This window comes from Pezoporus occidentalis, unplaced genomic scaffold, assembly GCF_034315485.1.
Source record: "Pezoporus occidentalis ecotype Australia unplaced genomic scaffold, CSIRO_AGI_Poc_V1 ctg176, whole genome shotgun sequence".
NCBI lineage: Eukaryota > Metazoa > Chordata > Aves > Psittaciformes > Psittacidae > Pezoporus > Pezoporus occidentalis.
The window spans coordinates 789,642-808,338 of NW_026913596.1; the positions used below are offsets into that span (position 1 = coordinate 789,642).

The 18,697-nt window shown below is 46.5% G+C and overlaps 2 protein-coding genes and 1 long non-coding RNA gene across 4 annotated transcripts in view; 1 reads left to right on the plus strand and 2 right to left on the minus strand.

Annotated features, from left to right (window-relative positions):
* The first annotated feature begins 1,232 nt into the window (after positions 1–1,232).
* On the plus strand, positions 1,233–14,026 carry WRAP73 (WD repeat containing, antisense to TP73). 2 transcript variants are annotated; one of them, XM_062614566.1, is made up of 12 exons: positions 1,233–1,368; positions 1,875–2,027; positions 2,565–2,681; positions 7,698–7,770; positions 8,613–8,716; positions 9,324–9,410; positions 10,246–10,380; positions 10,470–10,547; positions 11,872–11,977; positions 12,528–12,653; positions 13,294–13,485; positions 13,571–14,026. In XM_062614566.1, exons 1-12 carry the CDS (start codon positions 1,300–1,302, stop codon positions 13,678–13,680), a joined length of 1,350 nt encoding a protein of 449 aa, XP_062470550.1. In that variant the 5' UTR covers positions 1,233–1,299; the 3' UTR covers positions 13,681–14,026. The 2 variants fall into 2 exon arrangements, with proteins under 2 accessions (XP_062470550.1, XP_062470551.1); XM_062614567.1 differs by having other exon boundaries at positions 1,236–1,368; positions 1,758–2,027.
* Positions 14,027–14,608: 582 nt separating this feature from the next.
* TPRG1L (tumor protein p63 regulated 1 like) lies at positions 14,609–18,692 on the minus strand. The gene is made up of 5 exons (XM_062614570.1): positions 18,489–18,692; positions 18,306–18,397; positions 17,380–17,556; positions 16,513–16,666; positions 14,609–15,944 (listed from the first exon to the last, which is right to left on the minus strand). The coding sequence occupies exons 1-5, from the start codon at positions 18,675–18,677 to the stop codon at positions 15,750–15,752; spliced, it is 807 nt and encodes a 268-aa protein (XP_062470554.1). The 5' UTR covers positions 18,678–18,692; the 3' UTR covers positions 14,609–15,749.
* Positions 14,609–18,697, minus strand: part of LOC134161579 (uncharacterized) — a 94,513-nt gene continuing 90,424 nt past the window's right edge. The window contains exon 2 of the long non-coding RNA XR_009964032.1: positions 14,609–15,631. This is a non-coding gene — a long non-coding RNA (uncharacterized LOC134161579). The remainder of the gene's footprint in view (positions 15,632–18,697) is intronic.

Below are 18,697 nucleotides of genomic sequence, written 5' to 3' on the forward strand. Positions count from 1 at the left end.
GCTGGTCACCAAAGTGACTCCGGCTGTCGGGGCTCCGGCAGCCCCCCGCAGCACTGCGCCCGAGGCTGGGCTTTAGCAGCGAAGGAGCAGGGAAGGAGACTCGATGTGGGCTGACCCCGAAGGAGGCTCTTCCTCTCGCCACACTGATGGGCTGAGCTGGTTCTGTGCCTGTGTTGGTCAACGTGACCGGCTCGTCAGCACTGGGCTCTCGGAGGACCGGGGCAGCCCGGTCGGGGGATCAGCAAGGTCCCACCACACTGTGGGAAAACTGGCCTGACAAGATACGCATAGCGTGGCAGCGGATGAAGACTGAGTGTTTCTGATCAAGACCCATCAGTAATGAGACTCTAGTTGTGTGCGTTGGGCATACTCAGAAGATAGAGGGGAGACTGAGATGAGCTCTTAGGCAGAAGCTCTCCCCTGTGAGGGTGCTGAGGCGCTGGCACAGGGTGCCCAAGGAAGCTGTGGCTGCCCCATCCCTGGCAGTGTTCAAGGCCAGGTTGGACACAGGAGCTTGGAGCAAGCTGCTCCAGTGGAAGGGGTCCCTGCCCGTGGCAGGGGTTGGAGCTGGAGGAGCTTTAAGGTCCCTTCCGACCCAAACTGTTCTATGATTCTATGATCTACCAGCCCCTAAATACATCAGAGCTGCTGTAACCAGTTTTGGGGCCCCAAATACATGATCCATAATGAAAACAAGAGTCAAACACTTGCTCTGACCCAAAGTTTATTTTTTAATGACCGTGTCTGTCCCCCCTAAAGGAGAATGCCCCCCCCCCCCCCTCCCCAAACCTTTACTTCTTTATTAATTCCAATCCAGCTACCGTCCCGTTTACAGGTAAGCTCCTCTTGCAATTAGCGCTCCTCTGCCCTCGCTGCGCCCCTAATTGCCATCAGCAATTAGCCGGGAGGGGTCATTACCGCGGGCGGGCGGGCGCGGGGCGCTGCCCGCGGAACAGCGCCGGGATGGGGGGCGCTGGCTGAGCGCGGGGGCTCGCTGAGGCCGCGCAGGGGCTGGGGGGCTCTCACCGTTAAGCGCCTCATTAGGGGCTCATTTACATGTTAATTACCGACCCCGCGCAGGAGGCGCCGCACCAGGACTACAACTCCCGGCGTGCCCTGGGGCACCGCCCTCCCTGCTTCGATTGGCTGTCGGGACAGCGCCGTCCCGCTATGATTGGGTGTTGGTAAGCCCGGTTCCGCCCGTTCCCCACTTCCGCCTCGGGCCGGGGCCAGGGCCGGGGCTGTGGCGGCGGCGGCGCGGGCGGGTTTGAATGGCGGCCGGGCCGGCTCCGCTCCGCCATGAACTTCTCGGAGCTGTTCAAGCTCTCGGGGCTCCTCGGCCGGTTCTCTCCGGACGGCCGCTGCCTGGTGAGTCGGGGCCGCTGCCCGAGGGGAGCGTCGGGTGAAGCGGCAGCGCGGGGCCTTGGAGCCGGGCCCCGGCCTGTCCCTCCGCAGCCGGCGCGGTGCGCGTGGTACGGGGAGGCCCGGTGAGCGCCGTCCGGACAGGCCGGCCGCCGCGGGGAGCGATAGTGCCGCTGGTCCTAGGAGGACAAGCGTGTGCGTGCGGCCGGTGGGTTGCTGGGGCGCTTTTAGTGGTCAGGGCTCTTTATAACGGTGACCAGACTGCGGTTACTTAATGAAGTCATAGTTATGAGCCAAGGAGTAATGTTTTAGAGTAATGAGCAGTGGTAAAGTGAGGGTTCCGTGAATTAACATCCCCACCGCCTTTCCCCCTGCTTTAACCGTTCCTACTGGAGTTCACAGCACACACCGAGCCCTTCCGAAATTAACCCTAAGCCAACCACAGCACTGCACGGTGCAGTGGGAGCTGCGGCTTTTGAGGCCAGCTCAGCTTTGGCTTTGCTCTTGCCTAGGCATCGTGCATGCAGTACCGCCTGGCTGTCCGGGATGCGGGCAGCCTCCAGATCCTCCATCTGTACACGTGCCTGGACCAGATCCAGTACATAGAGTGGTCGTCGGACTCACTGTTCATACTGTGCGCTATGTACAAGCGAGGGATTGTGCAGGTAAGACCCAAGCAGGGCAGGGGGTTTCCTGCTTGGGGTTTGTGTGTGCTCTGGGTGAGTTTCTTAGTAACCAGTTCAGAGTTATTGCTAAAGCAACTGATCTCACTCCTGGTAATGCAGGGTTTGAGGATAACCAAGCATGTTGTTGTTTTTAAGAAAACATCTTAGTTTGAAAACAAATTCATTTTAGAATAAAAATAAACTCAAAGCTGAAGTCTGGCTTACCAGCTTTCAGTGCAGTAGGAAATAAATACATTCACACTTGTTAAATGGACTAAAACTTGGTTTAAGTTCAGAATTTGTCACAGCTAAAAAGCCACCTTACTCTACAACTTGTATAAGCACACAGAGCTGCGGGGCTTACTTTTGTAGTGGGATCCAGCGCCAGTCCTTCATGGCCGTAGCTCGCAGTGGTTTCCTGACGTCTCTGATGCGTGATGTGGAACCTCCTTGCTGCTGTAGTGTGTGCTCGCAAGCAGAGGGGGTGGTGAGCTGCTGGTTCCTTGTGTTGCCTCTCTGGTTTCCTCTCTGACCTAGGTCTGGTCCCTGGAGCAGCCGGACTGGCACTGTAAGATAGACGAGGGGTCAGCAGGATTGGTGGCCTCATGCTGGAGTCCGGATGGTCGTCACATTCTCAACACAACCGAGTTCCATGTGAGTGTGAAGTCATGATTACTCTGCCTGGTATCAGATGTTACTGTCTGCACTTTGCCTCTTAAAATAACCTAAAGCTCTTAAAGATGTGATGGTGGTGAAGAGCATGGATATAGATTTCCTGTATCCATGTATGTAATCTAGGTTAATTCCAGGGTAGATGCTAGCTATTCTGTGAACACTTTATTCTCTTGCTTCTGATGATCAGGTAGAATGTGAACACTTGGCTTTGAAGGTAAAATTATATGTTTGAGGAAAGTGCAGGGGTAACTGGTATTCATCAGAATGATTTTAGAAATCAAATGTGTTGTTCATCTCTCGGGGAAGGCTCGGGCAAAACCAAATAAAGCTCCAAACCATCAACATTTAAGAGTCTGTGGAATTCAAAAGTATGATCTTAGGTTTATTGATGTATGAGATGAAATTTAGAGAAATATTTTCATAACTGTTTGATTTGGCACGTAGAAGTTGGGCTGCTGTTCATGGAACCACTTGGGAGATTAAAACACCTCATAGAATCTATTGCTTATTAGTGCTTATTGATGAGGAGCCCTGTTCTGGAACCCACCTTAGGGTAGAATCCCTGTCAGGTGTGGCTTCTGGGCACTGGGTTTGCTGGGAGGCCAGGGGAAGTCTGACTCTCAGCTGTTTGTGGTCTTTGGATTAGAGTTGGTGATCGGTGATGTTCAGTGCAAAGATGAATGAGCAAAGAATTGCACGTACACGTGGCAGAGTTCTCTGGCAAGGATGTTTAGTGCTGGCTGGGGTAAAGATTTTCAGTCTTGTTCCATTCCTCTACCCCTTTAGACAGTGGGTTATGAGGAGTGACGAATTTAGACCTCAATTTTCCTAGCAATGAATCATCCTGATGGCAACTAAAACAAAATGAGTTTCAGAGCTCATTCAGAACTTCAGCCTGAAGTTGTTAAATCCTCTGCTAGTCAGGGAGAGGTGAAGGCAGTAACCCCCACTGCAGCCTGGTGCTATGTGCTACAAGTGTGAGTATCTCGTGGCATGTGCATGTGGGGGTGGACTAGCAAGTATTTATTGCCTCCAACAGAACTTGGTTTGACCTTAGAGGATTTCATTAAGCCTTTGCCAAGTTGGCATCTGTCTTGGGATAAGTTTTCTTTCCAGCTGTAAACAGGCTGCTAAATTAGCTTTTGTCAGACAGCTGCCTGGGTTATGCTGGTGTCTGAGTTGTGTTTACTCTCTCTCTGCTAAATCCATAGTCTGGTAGGACAGACAGAGTAGTGCTGGAGACAGAAACTGTCAGGACACTTAATATTGGTGTATTATATATGTTATTGAATACAGTGATTGCTCGGAGGGCTTAGGGCTTCCCTGTCAGCCAGGTGTTGGTTGCCTGATGATTTAATGTTAATATAGCTCTGCAAATGTGATCATTTTATTGGAGATGGATCTGTAATAATAATGTGGAAGTTTTTTGGGTCCTAGAATTGTTACACAACATACATAATATTGTAGGCAGAGGTACCTGTCCAAGTCTTCACACAATTGCTGCAGTAAACAGCATGATATACAGGGCAGCCAAGTGGTACAGCCTTATTGGAGGGAGTACATAGACTCTGATCACTTGGTAGTGAATTGTTTTTTTAACAATACCAGGTTACAGATACAGAGGAATTTCCCATGCTTCCCATGCAGAAGTGTGCGTAGTATCTAGTTAGTTGATTTCCAGAAGTTTCCACATTTTTGGTGTGTCCCAGGTATCTCTCCAGTTACAGTGCCTGAATTTATAGGCACGTGTAGAGCTTAAACACGAGCTGCAGATAAAAGATGCGGAGGAAGCAAATGGATCCTCTTCCTTGTGACTCATGTTTTGTGATAAATAGTGTGAAGATCAGCAGCATTGTTGAGTGTTTCTTTCAAGAGCCATAATATAAACTGCATATACTTCAGTTCTGCATTAGGTACTGAACACTGAGGAGCTTCTTTCAAACTACAGCAGCAGGGGGAATAAGTGTTTCTGTGTATAATGGAGCTAATCCTTAGTAACTGTAAATGGCTGCAGTGGTTGAAAAATGCTTTCTGTCGAGGAATGTGCTCTGAATAATCTTCTGAAATCCAGTGCTGACAGACACTGCTATGTAAGGAGGCGTAGTGACCCAGTCAAGTCTGGGACAAAAGTTGATGGTCATTTGAGATGCAAGGTTGTTTAAAAGTGTGTTTTTATCCATTGAAAATCACCAGTCCTACACCTGCCTGTAGCTGTCAACATTGGGCTGTAGTCCTGAACCCAGCACTGGAGACTGTTTATCACGTTACCATCTAAATACTTTTTATTTCTCAGCTGTTTTTAGGCTATTTTAAAAATGCTGCTGCTTTTGGTTTGTTTTTCCACTGCAAAACAACAGCTGAAAACTTCTCAGACCCCGGTATCCTTAGGATTTGAGTTTGACAATGCCACTTAATGGATCTGTGCTAAAGAGAAAGCACCGGTGCTCAGTGCAGAAGAGCTGGCTGCAGGCTTGGCTGGCCATGATCTGGTCTCCTGCTGTGCAAGCAATTGTCCCTTTGTCACAAAGTCCCTGAGAAAAGCAAGAGCAATGCAAACTTATTGCAATATGTTTCTGTCTCATACCTGATAGCTGTGAAATAATCACTCTTAGGCTAGTTTATGTTGGGCGAGATTACGGAATGATGTTTCAGTTCCAGTTGGGAATATGAAGATTCTCCCTTTTTGTCCTAGTTTAATTGTAAACATGTTGTTAATCTGTGTAAGATAGGTGTGAAGTCCATAGGTTAAGCTCCTAATGTAACTTCCTCAGTTTATAGATGCTGAAGTGCTCCTTCAGGCTCCTGCTCTGTGACTTGGGCAAGCGGTTACAAGGATGTTAGGGCAGAGCATATCGGTGGTCTGTACCTTGCTGTTGTGCACTTCCCTCACCAGCTTGCAGCCTTTTCAGGAATAATACTGGAATAGAGGACCTTCTTAGTAGTTACGAGTGTCCTGTGACTGATGGAGATCAAGTCTGAAGATGAAGTGCTTTGGTTACCAAAGGATTGTCAGTTTTGGTGAAGCACATGCTCAGCTTTTAAGTACAATGTGACGAGAATGAACAGGGAAACCATTATTAGTGTCTACTCTGGGGAATTGCAAAACTTGATCCTTTTAGAGAAGGTTCTGAGCAGCAAATGGAGGACCTGGCAGTGTTCAAGGCTAGGTTGGACAGGGCTTGGAGCAACCTGCTCTAGTGTGAGGTGTCTTTTTGCCTGTGGCAGGGGTTGGAGCTGAATGAGTTTTAAGGTCCCTTCCAACCAGCAATGCAGAAGTTACAGTGAGAGCTCTGCACATCACGTGCAGCTTCACACCTGTAGCGACTCTTCTCTTCCTACACACTTGAGTTTGACATGAGTGGTGCGGTTTTGCCTCAGAGTCAGCCAGCATGGTCTGGGGTGGAAGTGTTTGACACAGAGCAGGCCAGGTGAGTTGATCCTGAGGCCAAGCAGCAGCACAAGTGTAAACTTGGATGCCTTTGTTGGGAAAAATTACAATGCAGACCTCAGCATTCGAAGCTTGCAGCTGCTAAGCTTGTATTAAGTGGCTGCAGAATGTGTGTTGTGTAGGCTGCGTGTTTTGGTCGGGGGAGGAACGGCAGCAAGTACATTTAACGCTGCAATTAATAGGAGCAAGCAGCATATCACTATTGCAGTTGTGCTAGAAGAATGTGAGTAGGCATTGTGTTGGTATTTTTAAAGTAAATCTTGCATGAGGAGCAGACTAACTGCTGTATTTCTGTGGGTCCGGAAGTGAGCAGTTGCAGCGATAAAACTTGATTAATGTTCTTCAGCTCAAGGGTTCCTCTAGGACCTGCTAAACTTAAAGGCACTGTAGGTGTTTAGCTGTAATTTCATACATATGAAATAACGAGAATAATAAACCCTGGGTGAAATAGGGTGCAATGCCTTCTCTAACTTTGGATGGAAGTGGACAGGGTTAGGGTTAGTTTTGTTATTCAGTAGTTCTGGGAAAGATGGTTTCTTGGAGAAACAGGTTTACCTGCATCTCTCCTAGAATCTCTTACCTTGGTGCAGTAACATGTAGGAAACCACAAGAAAAATACTATCCTGGGAACATTCGTTGCTCCAGCTATAAATGATTCACATGCCATCCTGATTAATGCACATATGTCTGGTGGGGCTGCCGTTGCTAAGGGAAAGTATTTGTTTTTAATTGAATAATCTGCAGATGGCAACACAGAGCTTCCAGAATGTGGGCTGTGACCTTGAAGAGCTGTGGAGAGGCTTCTTTTGCAGCTGACTGCCTTCTCTGCTGTTTGGGTGGCTTAGGGATGCACAGGCCTCCAGAAATATCCCAAACATCATGTTTAATGCCTTGCTTTGCATGGCATGTTTTGGTTCTTTTCTCCCGCTTTCAGGAAGGATGTAGGATGCATTGGGTGTATCGCTGAGGAAGGAAGAGCAAAATGCAAAAGAAATTAGCTGTCAAAGCAGAGTGTGTCTAAGAGTTGAAAAAATACAGCTCCATTTTCATACTTGGTACCTCTTTGCCAAGAGGTACAATGTTCTTAAGTTGCTATAACTTTTCATCCATTCCGAAATTCAAGAAACTTCTCATCTCTCCTCTAGATCCTGAGATGAAACTGTTTTTTTTTTGTCCCAGCTCAAGAGTGCCTGTGTATGATACGTGTAGCTAGATTTCTGCTGCTATCAGTAACTTTGGTGTTGATGAAGAGCTTTTCTCCATATTGGTGTTCCGCGTCTCTTATACGCCTCTGGTGTCTCCAGTGTGCCTGTCATGGTGATTTGCAATAAGTAACCTTGCTACCTGAAGGGACCTGGGAGAGGAGAATTCATCACCCTTACTTCTCAGGCTTTGTTTAAGCTACATAGAGTAGCTGCAAAGTTTAATCCCAGAGGGTACATTGATCTACTTTGTGTGACTGAAGTAGGTTTATTGGTTTCTGTTTACTTACCTTTTTTTATCCACAGAACTAAACACATACTTCCTTGTCTTCGTTTCTTTGACAGCTGCGGATAACAGTGTGGTCCTTGTGTACCAAGTCTGTATCTTACATCAAGTATCCCAAAGCTTGTCAGCAGGGTAAGTGACACAAATCTAACACCAAAATGGTGTTGTTTAACATGGCAGAAAGGGAAAAGGAATGTAATGACAAAACACAGGTCTCAGGGTGGGCCCTGGCCCCCTTCCATGTTCCACTGGCTGCCAGCACAAAGATGTGCTCTGGGGATGTCACGCTCTCGCTGTGAATGAAGGATCACATCAATCCATGTGCCCGTTCTGCAAATCTACATCTTTGCTGCATTTGCCTCTGAAGGGTCCTTTTAAGACATCAAATGAAGCTGGATGCATTGGTGATGAAAACACTAATCCAAAGTGGCTTTTGCCATCTCTTGCACATGAAAAGATTTTAAAGGGAAGCTGTGTCAGGCCTGTTTAGCCACATGGCTGTGGTTAGCAGTATCCTGCCTGAGGCTTGTATCCCATGTATGACACAAACAATTATGTATCCCATATAAAATAAGAGTAGATGGGGACCAATGCCTGGAAGCTTGTGGAGTACCAATGGTTGCATAACTAATCCATTTAGCTTAGATTAATGAACTGCTTATTTCAAATCTGTGGCTTTTATATAACAACTATCAGTAATCAAACACGGGTTTTTGAGGCATGCTGGAGTTCTGCAGTAGCTCTGAAGCTGTGTCCTTAGAAGTAGCACATAGAAAGCTGAAGAACTGTGACACAAGAAAGTTAGTGACAGTATGCATTGCCTTGATTTTGATTAATGTGATCTATGAAGATGTTTTTTCCTTCTCTTTTCATTTATCCTTTGAATTGGAAGTAATTGTTCTTCCTTGAGGAGTTGTCAGCTATTCTGTCATGTTTTCTCTCTCATTTTCTGAATTAACTTTGTCTCATTGCAGGGATAGCTTTCACTAAGGATGGCCGCTACATGGCAGTAGCAGAAAGACGTGACTGCAAGGACTTCATTAGCATCTTTGTGTGCAGTGACTGGCAGCTACTGAGAGTAAGATACATCCTTGCCTTTCCCTTGTGTGTAAACTACAAGCATGTGTGGCATGCTGGCTGCTTCAAACTCGGTCACTTTGGTAGCTTGATTTTAGGCTGTGAGGGATGCACACTAGCATGTTGTAGAGGACTGGATGGATCTGATATTAAAACCTATTAAGAACTACTCTGTACCTGATGTCACCTCTGGCTCAGGAGTCCTGAGGCTCCTTAGAACCTGATGGCAGGATTTAGGAAATCCCATTGAATGCTTGTTGTGTTCCCAAGCCCTTCCATAATGATCCTATACTGGTCTTTGAGGCAAGGAATTTGCCTAGCTGGATTCCTTGACTGATTCAGTGGAATTACTTTTCCTTTCTTATGAAATTATGTTCATTTTAAGGTATAACAAGTTTTTGCCTCCTCTGTAAAGGGAAATCAAAGAAACAGGGAATTCAGCGTACTGTTGCAAAAGCAAACACTTCTGTTTCCATGCTAGCATAGCAAGGGCTGTCTTGCATTTGTGGTAGCACCGAATAGCATAAAACTGAGGATTTTCAGTCAGTGCAACAGTGTTTTTTAACACAATATTTCAAATGGTTTTGTGTTTTCTCTTTTGGGGACAGCATTTTGACACTGAAACCCAAGATCTGTTTGGGATTGAATGGGCTCCTAATGGCTGTGTCCTGGCAGTGTGGGATACGTGTCTGGAGGTATGGAGAAAAAAATGGTTATATTCCTGGAGGGTCCAAGTTGAGTTTTAGCTGCTGTGTATAAAGCACTAACTATAATAGTTAATTTCGTGTTTTTTCCTTTAAATGTGAAAGCTGAATCAAGCCATTTTAACTGCTATGTTTGTATAGGTAATGGATATTCTCATGAGTGTATGCCAAACTGTTGTGTAAATCTTCAATGACAGCAAATTATCTTATTGGCTTTCTGATTTAGCTTGAAAAAAATTGATTGTAAGTGGTGCAGAAGCTGTTACTGAAATAATAAAGGAATTCTGCTGTGAGGTTCCTACTGTTGTACTTTGCATTGCACAGTAGTTTTACAGTTAAATACTGACCCCAAAATTTAGCAAGGAATATCTAAGTTGCTGTCATTCTGCTCTGAGTAGGTGAATATCTAGGTATAGAAAAACGGCCTCTGGTGGCCATGATTTTATGGGCTGTGTGATCAAAACAGCCCTGGGAATGGGCAGGGTTGGAACAGCCTGGATTGGAGGGCTGGCAGATGCTGAAGGAGGATGAGGGTCTTCCATAGTGTCACCTGCTGGTGTTGTTGGAGAGTGGTGGGCTGGAGGGGCCACTGCTCTGGCTCAGTGGGGCATTTGTGCTCTTGGAGACAACGTGGCTGTGGTCTGAGAGAGCCAGAAGAGCCAAACTGGAAGCCTCAAGCCTCTTGTGTCAAATCACAGTTAAAAGGCCAGCCCCTTTGTATTTAATTTGCTGCCTTTTAGTGAGGAAAGTTTGGAAGGAATAGTTTTGGCTGCCTATGACTTTAAACAATATTGTTAGTCTTTAGAATAATCCATTTCTGTTTCAGTATAAAATACTGCTGTACTCCCTCGATGGCAGACTGCTGTCCACGTATCGGGCTTATGAATGGTCGCTTGGCATTAAATCAGTGGCCTGGAGTCCCAGCAGTCAATTTCTGGCAATTGGCAGCTATGATGAAAAGGTAAGAACTAAGTTTACCTTCTCTCTTACCTGAACCATTTGTAGAACTTTGTCATACTGGTTCTATCTTGCAATGCTTTCCACAACTAGGTGCGTATCTTGAACCATGTAACTTGGAAGAAGATCACAGAGTTTGAGCATCCAGCAACTGTTGTGAGCACAAAGACTGTAAGTATGGATCTGGAATCCACTGAGTCATTGGCAGTGCTTTGATGCTGTTGTTTGTATCCCAGAGATTTTGTTCTGGAGACCTTGCTTTTCCCCTTCTAATGTGTAAAGGGCTTGGAAAATCCCATTAAAATTTGGGGATGTAAGAAAGGAATCCTTTCAAGTTTGGAGACTGTGTGTATGATCCCCTCAGCTTTGGGACTCACAGATTCTCAGGTGCTTTGTCACATGCCAGTGTATTTTGATGTAGATGGGGATTGCATTACAGATGTGGGTGTGCAGAGTATGGCAAACAGGGAAACAACAGGAGAGATTTGTCTCAGCTTTGTACAGTTCATGACTTTAAACAGCATTGGACCTGGATTGTGGTCAGATCTACATCTTGTGTGTACAGGCTCCTGTAGCTCACCTAAAGAGCATTTCCTGTAAACATCTGTCAGGGTTTATTTTTACCATTGCATACCTGTATGTGCAGGGCCCAACAGATTCTGGGCAGTTGGCAGCAGGCAGAGAGCTGTGGCTTTTGTTCCAAAAATCACAAACTGTTCCCATCCATCAAGGTAAAAAGAACACAGTGTAGTAGTGCTGCGTGCTGCTGCAGAGGGAGACCGGGCTTGTGTCTGGACAGATATCCTGGGAGACTTCACGTGTGCAGACTGGAAGTCTGCAGTATTCCCATGACTCCAGTGATGCCTCTAACCAGAAGTGAGGCGTGATCCACTGAATGCACCTCAGCAAAACTTCTCACGACTCAAAAATGCCCTTACTTCCAGCTAGCTGTAAAACATGTAATGGAAAGCAAATGGGAATAGCTCTGTTAATCTCTGCTACACGGACAGGAACTGCAGTTGGTGCATTTTATCCCGGTGCTTGTGTTTGGAAATAATATGTAGTAGGCAGACTATTAAAATATCTTTGCTATTCCCTCCTGCAGTGTTGTGCTTTGCATTTTTTATGGTAGTATCCAATTAAGAGTCTTTGTTGCAGAAATGAAACTGATGTTCCCATTGTAATGGAGGTGATTTATTGTGCTGCCAGATTTTAGCTCTTGGGAATAACAGATGAGGTGTGCTCTGGCAGACTCGCTCTTCATAGACTTCAAGGTTCATTTATATATCACAGGAGTGTTTTCCTGATCGTGGTTCCAAACAGCAGATGATTCACTGAGTTTGGTATTTGCCTACTGAAGCCCTGGTGGTGAACCAGGGGATGCTGAGACACAACATGCTTACAAATGAGATAATGGGATATGAATGGTTTGGTAATAGCCCGTGTTCAAATTCTCTGAGGCCCTTCTGTAGAACTCTCACTTGTTTCTTTGTAGATTGTGTATAAAGAAGTGGAGAAATCCCCATCTGTTGAAACAGAGAGACTTTCTTTCCCTCCAACAAGAGCATTGGCTAGTTCTCTCTTCAGCACACAAAGTAAATGTAAGCCAAAGTTTACTACGAGATGCTTGAGTTTGCCACGTGAAGTCTTTCTAGGAGTAATAGCTATAGGTGAACTCTGCCCCTTTGGTACTGAATGGCTCCAGTGGGTGCTCTGAAGGGCAGTGAATCAGTGCTGCACACTGCCAGAGGGGCTGCTGTCTGCAGGCTGGTTTGCTGGCATGTTAAAGACCAGTAGGATACTGTAGAAGGCAACGGATGACTTCCTTATTCACTGTTTGCAGTGCTGTAAATCACCTGTGGTTTGCATTGGTGTTTGAAAGAGCAGTGAACTTGATCCCCTGGTTTTTGTTTTTGTTTTTTTGGTAGCTTAATCCCAGGCTTGCCTGGATTTCCAGCCTTATAGAAGGGCAAGAACAGTGAGCTGTGTATGTGAAGATGCACTGTCTTAAGACAGTGGAAGCTTTTTGATAGGGACATCTTGGAGATGAGTGAAATACAGCCCTGTCATCTCAGAAATAAGGGGTGTTTAACAGTTGGCATGTAAATATTTTGTCCATTCAGGCTTGATTACTTCTCTTTCAAATTCCAGATGCCATTTCTGAGGTGCCACTCTCCTTGCACTATGTCAAACCAGCTTCTGACCGGGCAAATCCCAAAATGGGCATCGGGATGTTGGCGTTCAGTCCGGATAACTGCTTCCTGGCTACCAAAAATGGTGAGTTCCTGCTGCCCTACACTGGAGAGAGAACTTGCTCACTGCATGTGGGGTTTAAAATCAGCTCTGCTGTGCAAACATGCAACTACAGAGGAAGTTCAGCCTATGTCTTATAGTGTACATAAAGTGTTGTGAGCTGCCAGAGCTGCTCATCAGTGCATTAACTTGGCCTTGGCTTTGTATTTAATGAGTAGGATGCTTTTTATATCTCTACAAATGTAGGTGAGTTTGCTGTATTAGAAAATGAAAGGTTCAGGTTTCCTCCTCCATTTACAGCAAGTGTTTATTGAAAGGTAGAATTCTTCATAACCTGTAGTGGGGGAGTTGATTACCTCAAATGGTGAGAGTCATGGATTTAACTTTAATCTTTTCCCTTCTCTGCTCCTAAAGGGCTGCCTGTGTCTGTGTCACAGAAGCTGTGGTTCTGGAAAACAAACTAAGTCACTTTTTATCCTTTTTGCAGTATTTCCAAGGCAAAATTGAAGGCAGTGCTGGGCAAAACTCTAGTGGTGTTACACCCATGGTGTACCCAAAGGGTTTGTGTTGTGTTTGACATCAGTAGTGCCCATGTTGTAAAAAGATCACACTACTTTTTTTCTCCTTCAGGTATTGACATGATTACCTCTTCCTTTTCCAACAGATAACATTCCTAACGCTGTCTGGATCTGGGATATTCAAAAGCTGAAGCTGTCTGTAGTCCTAGAGCAGCTGTGTGCCATCCAGTGCTTCCAGTGGGACCCCCGACAACCCCGCCTTGCTGTATGCACAGGGAATAGTAATGTCTACTTGTGGTCCCCAGCCGGCTGTGTGTCTGTGCAGGTCCCAGTGGAAGGTAAGGTCTGTGGGAACTTCACAAGCCATCAGCAGCTTTATGTACTAAATGTACTCCCAGTTATCGGTCTGATCCGTTTCTGCAGGTGACTTCCCAATCGTGTCTCTGTCCTGGCATTCCAGTGGAGACTCCATGGTGCTCCTGAGTAAGGACAACTTTTGTGTCTGTTACTTGGAAAGAGAAGAGGTAAAGTAACAACCCTTTGCATAAAACTGCTCACGAGTTTGAGGAGGAATGAGGACAGGGGCCAAGCCTTTTTGCCCAGTGTGAAGTTCTTGTATTTATGGATTATTTATTGAAGAAGCCTACCCCAAACTCCAGTGTGTGAAGTACTGTGATTGAATGAAGTGATGTAGCAACTGTGTGTAGAGAATGAGACCTGGATTGCAAGAAAACTGTAGTACTTTGAACTTTCTCTTGGACTTTATCAACTATGAAACCTTTTTTTCTAAAACTAGCTGTGTGTATATAATGTATAGCTATTTAAATTTTATAATTTCCAATAAATGCTTTGATAGTTACAAACTTGCAATGGCTCTAACTCCATTCTGAAGTCTGTTTCTCTGTTATTGGTGAGGTGATTAACCTGAGCGCAAGAAGACAGTTACTTGCACACACCAATGTATCCAGGCTGGTAAGACAACAAGATCTTTCTGGTGTATTAGAACTAAATATTGTAGCAGAAGTAGATACACCAGGATGACACTTTCTAGGGAATCAGTCAGTGTTAAAGCAGTACAAGTTCTGTGTTCAGAAGCAAATCAAGTCCTCTCTAGTCATTGCAGTAATTTCCAGACTAAGGTATTAACAGGTGACAGTAATTGCACCTGGTCTACTATAGATTTACTAAATCTTTATAAGAAGGATCATAGCTGGTACTTTAGAATGATGCACTAAAGCCAGTTGAAATGGGAGCTTTTGACCCAACTGCCTAATGCCAGATAGGAGTGGGTGGGTGGTCAGGGAAGGAGCAGTTGGTCTGTCCTATCTCTGTAACCCATGTAGCTGGCTGTTGGGTCCATCAGAGGAAGGGAGCCCACTGCTGAGGAATTCACTGGATGTTTTTGAATTGCTACTTAATTTCACAGCCTCAGTCTCCCCACAATGAAGAGAAACAAACAAATTGAGTTAAAATTTAACTTTACTGCAAGATTAATTATAATTAAACAGGTATCATAGAAAATGAATTGAGGGGCATGCAGCTTGTTGCATTCCATCATGATTTCAGCTTTACAGAGGCTTCATAAAAAGCACATCTTAGTCCAAAATCTACCACTGCAGCACAGCATTTATTCAGCATTGCAGTTGTGCAGAGAAATGCTCTGATAAACAGCACACCTAGAAGGTCACACGCAATGAAAGAGGTGGTCAGAGTAACCTTGGGCACAATTGCTGTTGCAGTCTCTTATGCTGCTTCTGCATTTCATTACTGGACGTCTGTATAAGGTGAAGTGTAAATCAAGGTTGGCACCAAAGTTTTACTGGGCTCCAGGATGAGTCCTGCCCTGCTGTTCTCCTAGACTTGATTTAAGAAAAACTGCTAAGAATATAAATCTAATCAAAATAGGATTCCTTTTCAGTTTTATAAATAATAGCATTGAAGGCAGATGTGTTGGCAAGGGCTTTTGGCAATATTCTCTCCATAAAGTCTTTATTCTGTGGCTACAGCAAGCACACACACACACAAGAAGTTAGGAAGCCAATAAAGTCCTATTCAAGCATAGCTCATTTGGACTGTTTCTGAGCAGATGCAACAGGGGTGTTTAACACTTAGCTGACTGGTTAGCTACAGAATGACTTCACAGGCCTTAATCTAAGCGCTAAGGTACCTGAACTGTGACCGCTGCCACCTCTTTAAACAATGTGAATGAAGCCCAAGCACACTGCAGTGTTTGACACCACGCACAGGGAGACAGCTGCAACAGGGCATGAATGGCTTGCTGTGTCTTGGAAATTGTGCAGAGTGGCTGTAGCAGATTCCCATTGCCCTTAATTAACATTTAGTTAGAAGAACATGTAGTTAGAAATGAAAAGTAACTGCTGCTAGCTAGCCTTGTGTAAATCCAATACACAGTATGAGTGACACTACTTGTGTCAGATTAACCTGGCCTGTGTGTTCTCAGAACAACTCAGGCCTCCTGTGAACCTCCAGTTCTCCACCCTCCTCGTGCTCCCCCGACTTCCTCACTTTATCTGATGTTTTGCTGCTCTCCCCAGCCCCATACCAAATCACTTGCCCTTGAAAAGATGCCCCACAATGAGTTTCAAAATCCAATTTTGCCTCTTGTCATTGAGTAGCCGAGTTTGGCCTCGTTGTTGATGAAGGACATCAATCCCAGGTAGGTCTCGATCAGCAGAGGACGCTCCAGCACAAGCACACCATTTGCCCTTCCTGGCAACGGAGACTCCTTCTGGGCTTTCTTCACAGCCTGGATGAGCTGAGTTTTGAAGTTCTCCAGCTGAAAGAAAAAAGTCATCTTGGTGTTCTTCCTTTGTTTTAAAGATTGCTGGATAAACAGCTAGCGTTCATCAGCCTTTGCATTGACTTGTAAGGGCTGAATGCCACTGCTGTCATCATGTATCTTCCATGCCATGATAAACTTTATGTTCTGACATTTAACCTTCATGATACAGTTAATACCAGGACACTATTTATGTGTAACTGAAATGCATGGCCTAGATGTGTAAAGATTTACCAGTGGCTTAATGCTGTTTCTTTCTGATCGCCCTTATCACTGACGTGCTGAACATACATTACTATGGTGTTCTGGTTTTAAGGGAAAGCAACTATTGCAAGTAAAATGGAGAACCACCTAAGTGAAGGTTTGCAGTCAGCAATTAAAGTGTTTATTTAGCTGGCAGTCCTAGAAGTCATCAGGCATCAGCCTGTGGGGTAAGTCAGAGAAGGATCCATCTCTTTGCCTTAACTGCTTCCATCTAACTGCTGTATCTTTCCAAAATCATCCAAGTCATGCCCAGCCTAGGAGCTCAACAGCCCACCTAGAGCAGGGGAGGCCAGTTCCTTACCAGGCAAAGGGAGGCCACCTTCTCATCAGCGTCTGCCATGGGGTGCTCGGTGAAGGTGACGTAGGGGATGCTGGTGGACCACGGGTTCCATCTGTTGATGAAGGAAGCACGACTCTGCTTGTCCCACTGAATTCGAATCCCGAGACCTTCTCGCCTGATGTTGAAGACAACACAAGTAACAGGGTAAGACTCTGGACTCTTTGAGGTCAGTTTAACTGGAAACATGCTGTCTGAAACAGACAGGCTTAGAACTGGAAGCTGAAATACAAGTTTGGTAGTAAGTGTTTCCTCTAGATCAGTAAGAGAAGAATTTGGCCTCTGGAATATTCAAAGATACCTTCTTATAAGCTAGGGGCAAGAAGGTGACGCTTGTTAGATGCCCAGGACCCAACATCTGAACTGCATTGCCTGTAATAGCCTGTGTTGATGTATGACCTGACATTTACACGTGGCTTTCTAGTAATGCTAAGGTGGTACTACTACTGCACTACATAGAATTAGGGTTGGAAAGGCCCTTAAAGCTCATCCAGTTCCAACACCCTGCCACAGGCAGGGACACCTTCCACTAGACCCTGTCCAGCCTGGCCTTGAACATTAATGGCAATGAACTTCTGCTCCCAAATCTACTCATCTTACATTGAAAGTCCTTGAGCAACTTGCTTTTAATGTAAGTGCTGATTGCCCCACCAAAATAGCAGCTACTCCAAGGTCTTATAGTAAGGCTGAGCAATAGTCTGCAAAGTCAGGTGAGCAAAAGGAGAGCTCTCAGCCATGGCCAGCAGTTAGGAGCAAAGGTTTGACAGCTCTGACTACTCACAGCGACAACAGGAGTTACAACAACACTGCAGCGTTACTGCATCAACTCACTTGTTCAGAGACTTAGAGGGGAACTCGAACTGCCCAACCGAGATGGTATCGACGGCGCTGAGGGCGATCCTCGTCACATGCTGGCACTGCAGGCTGATGAAGTTGTATTTGCAGATGAGGAGGGACCAGTCTGTGATGAGAACCAGACGCTCCTTCTCGTTGTTCCAGTGATCGATCCTGGCCAGGCAACAAGACCGAGCTTTAGCGGTCTTGGTCATGGGCAGAAGAATCACGAAGGAGAATGAACCCATTCCATCAGGGCCTTTGCTTTGAGTCAGCAAGTCCGACAGGAGGGGGAGTGTCACAACAGAGGGAATACTCTGATTTTCTTAGTAAGTCTGAGGATTTGGAGGTGTTATTGGAGAGCAAATGCCCCTTAAACAGGGCGGATGAGCCCTCACCAGCACTAGAGCGTGTTTAACACCACGCCGTTAGTGTGCTGCCATGCTGGCTGAATTAACTGCAGTGGTGCATGCTCAGGGGAAAGAAACAGTTTCCTTTACCTGTGTGGTCTGACAGCCTTTTCCTCTATAAGAACAGCCTGTACACAGAAAACCTTGTCTGTTTCTTCACATTTCATGGATTTCACCTTTACCTGCTGCTGAGCCATCACAGCTATAATACTGTATCAATGTCAGGGCAACCCAGGAGTAGATTATGTTTTAACTCTTAGGGTCGTAAGATTTTGGAACAAGTTAACTCAGGGTCTGCATCTCACCCTTGGGTGGGTTTGGGCTGCACGGGGATAGGAGCATGATGCAGCCAGCCTCAGCCCCTGCAGGGCTTGTTCTGCAGGTAACCAGGAGCAGTTAAAGCAGAGCAAAGCGGGGATGTGCGGGTTGGGGGGGCAGGATGGAGGGAAGGCCACAGGGGGTGCAGGGATGGAAGCAAGGCCGCGCTGGGGCTGGGGCAGGGGCAGCGCTCACTCCGCCAGCAGCCAGACGCTCTGCACCTCCCCGTCCTCGGCGGGCAGCACGACCGCGCGGATCTCGCTCACCGCCTGCTCGATGGTGCCGGGCTGCGGGGCAAGGGGGGGACACGTTACCGGCTGCGGGGGCCGCTCCGCTCCGCCCCGCTCCCCCCCCACCGCCCCGGCGGCGCGGCCGTACCCGGAACACGAAGTACTCCCGCAGGCGGCCGCCGCGGGTCGCGGTGCGCACCGACACCGGCCGCAGCGTCTGCCGGGGCGGCAGCAGCGGCCCGGCCTCCCCCGGCACCAGCACCGCGGCCGCGGGGCTGCCCCCGTCCCCGCCGCCGTCCCCTTCGCCGCCCTCCGCCGCGTCCCGGAGCTGCAGCATCGCGGCCGGCCCGGGCGCTC

What these genes read in the sequence shown, in the direction of transcription:
- WRAP73 (XM_062614566.1), top strand. Translation starts at nt 1,300, where the DNA reads ATGAACTTCTCGGAGCTGTTCAAGCTCTCGGGGCTCCTCGGCCGGTTC. An exon ending in TCCCAAAGCTTGTCAGCAGG is followed by an intron (nt 7,771 to 8,612) that starts GTAAGTGACACA and finishes GTCTCATTGCAG; the next exon opens with GGATAGCTTTCACTAAGGAT. An exon ending in GTGACTGGCAGCTACTGAGA is followed by an intron (nt 8,717 to 9,323) that starts GTAAGATACATC and finishes TTTTGGGGACAG; the next exon opens with CATTTTGACACTGAAACCCA.
- TPRG1L (XM_062614570.1), bottom strand. Translation starts at nt 18,677, where the DNA reads ATGCTGCAGCTCCGGGACGCGGCGGAGGGCGGCGAAGGGGACGGCGGC. An exon ending in CCCTCTAAGTCTCTGAACAA is followed by an intron (nt 16,667 to 17,379) that starts GTGAGTTGATGC and finishes CTTCAACATCAG; the next exon opens with GCGAGAAGGTCTCGGGATTC. An exon ending in AGGTGGCCTCCCTTTGCCTG is followed by an intron (nt 15,945 to 16,512) that starts GTAAGGAACTGG and finishes TTTTTCTTTCAG; the next exon opens with CTGGAGAACTTCAAAACTCA.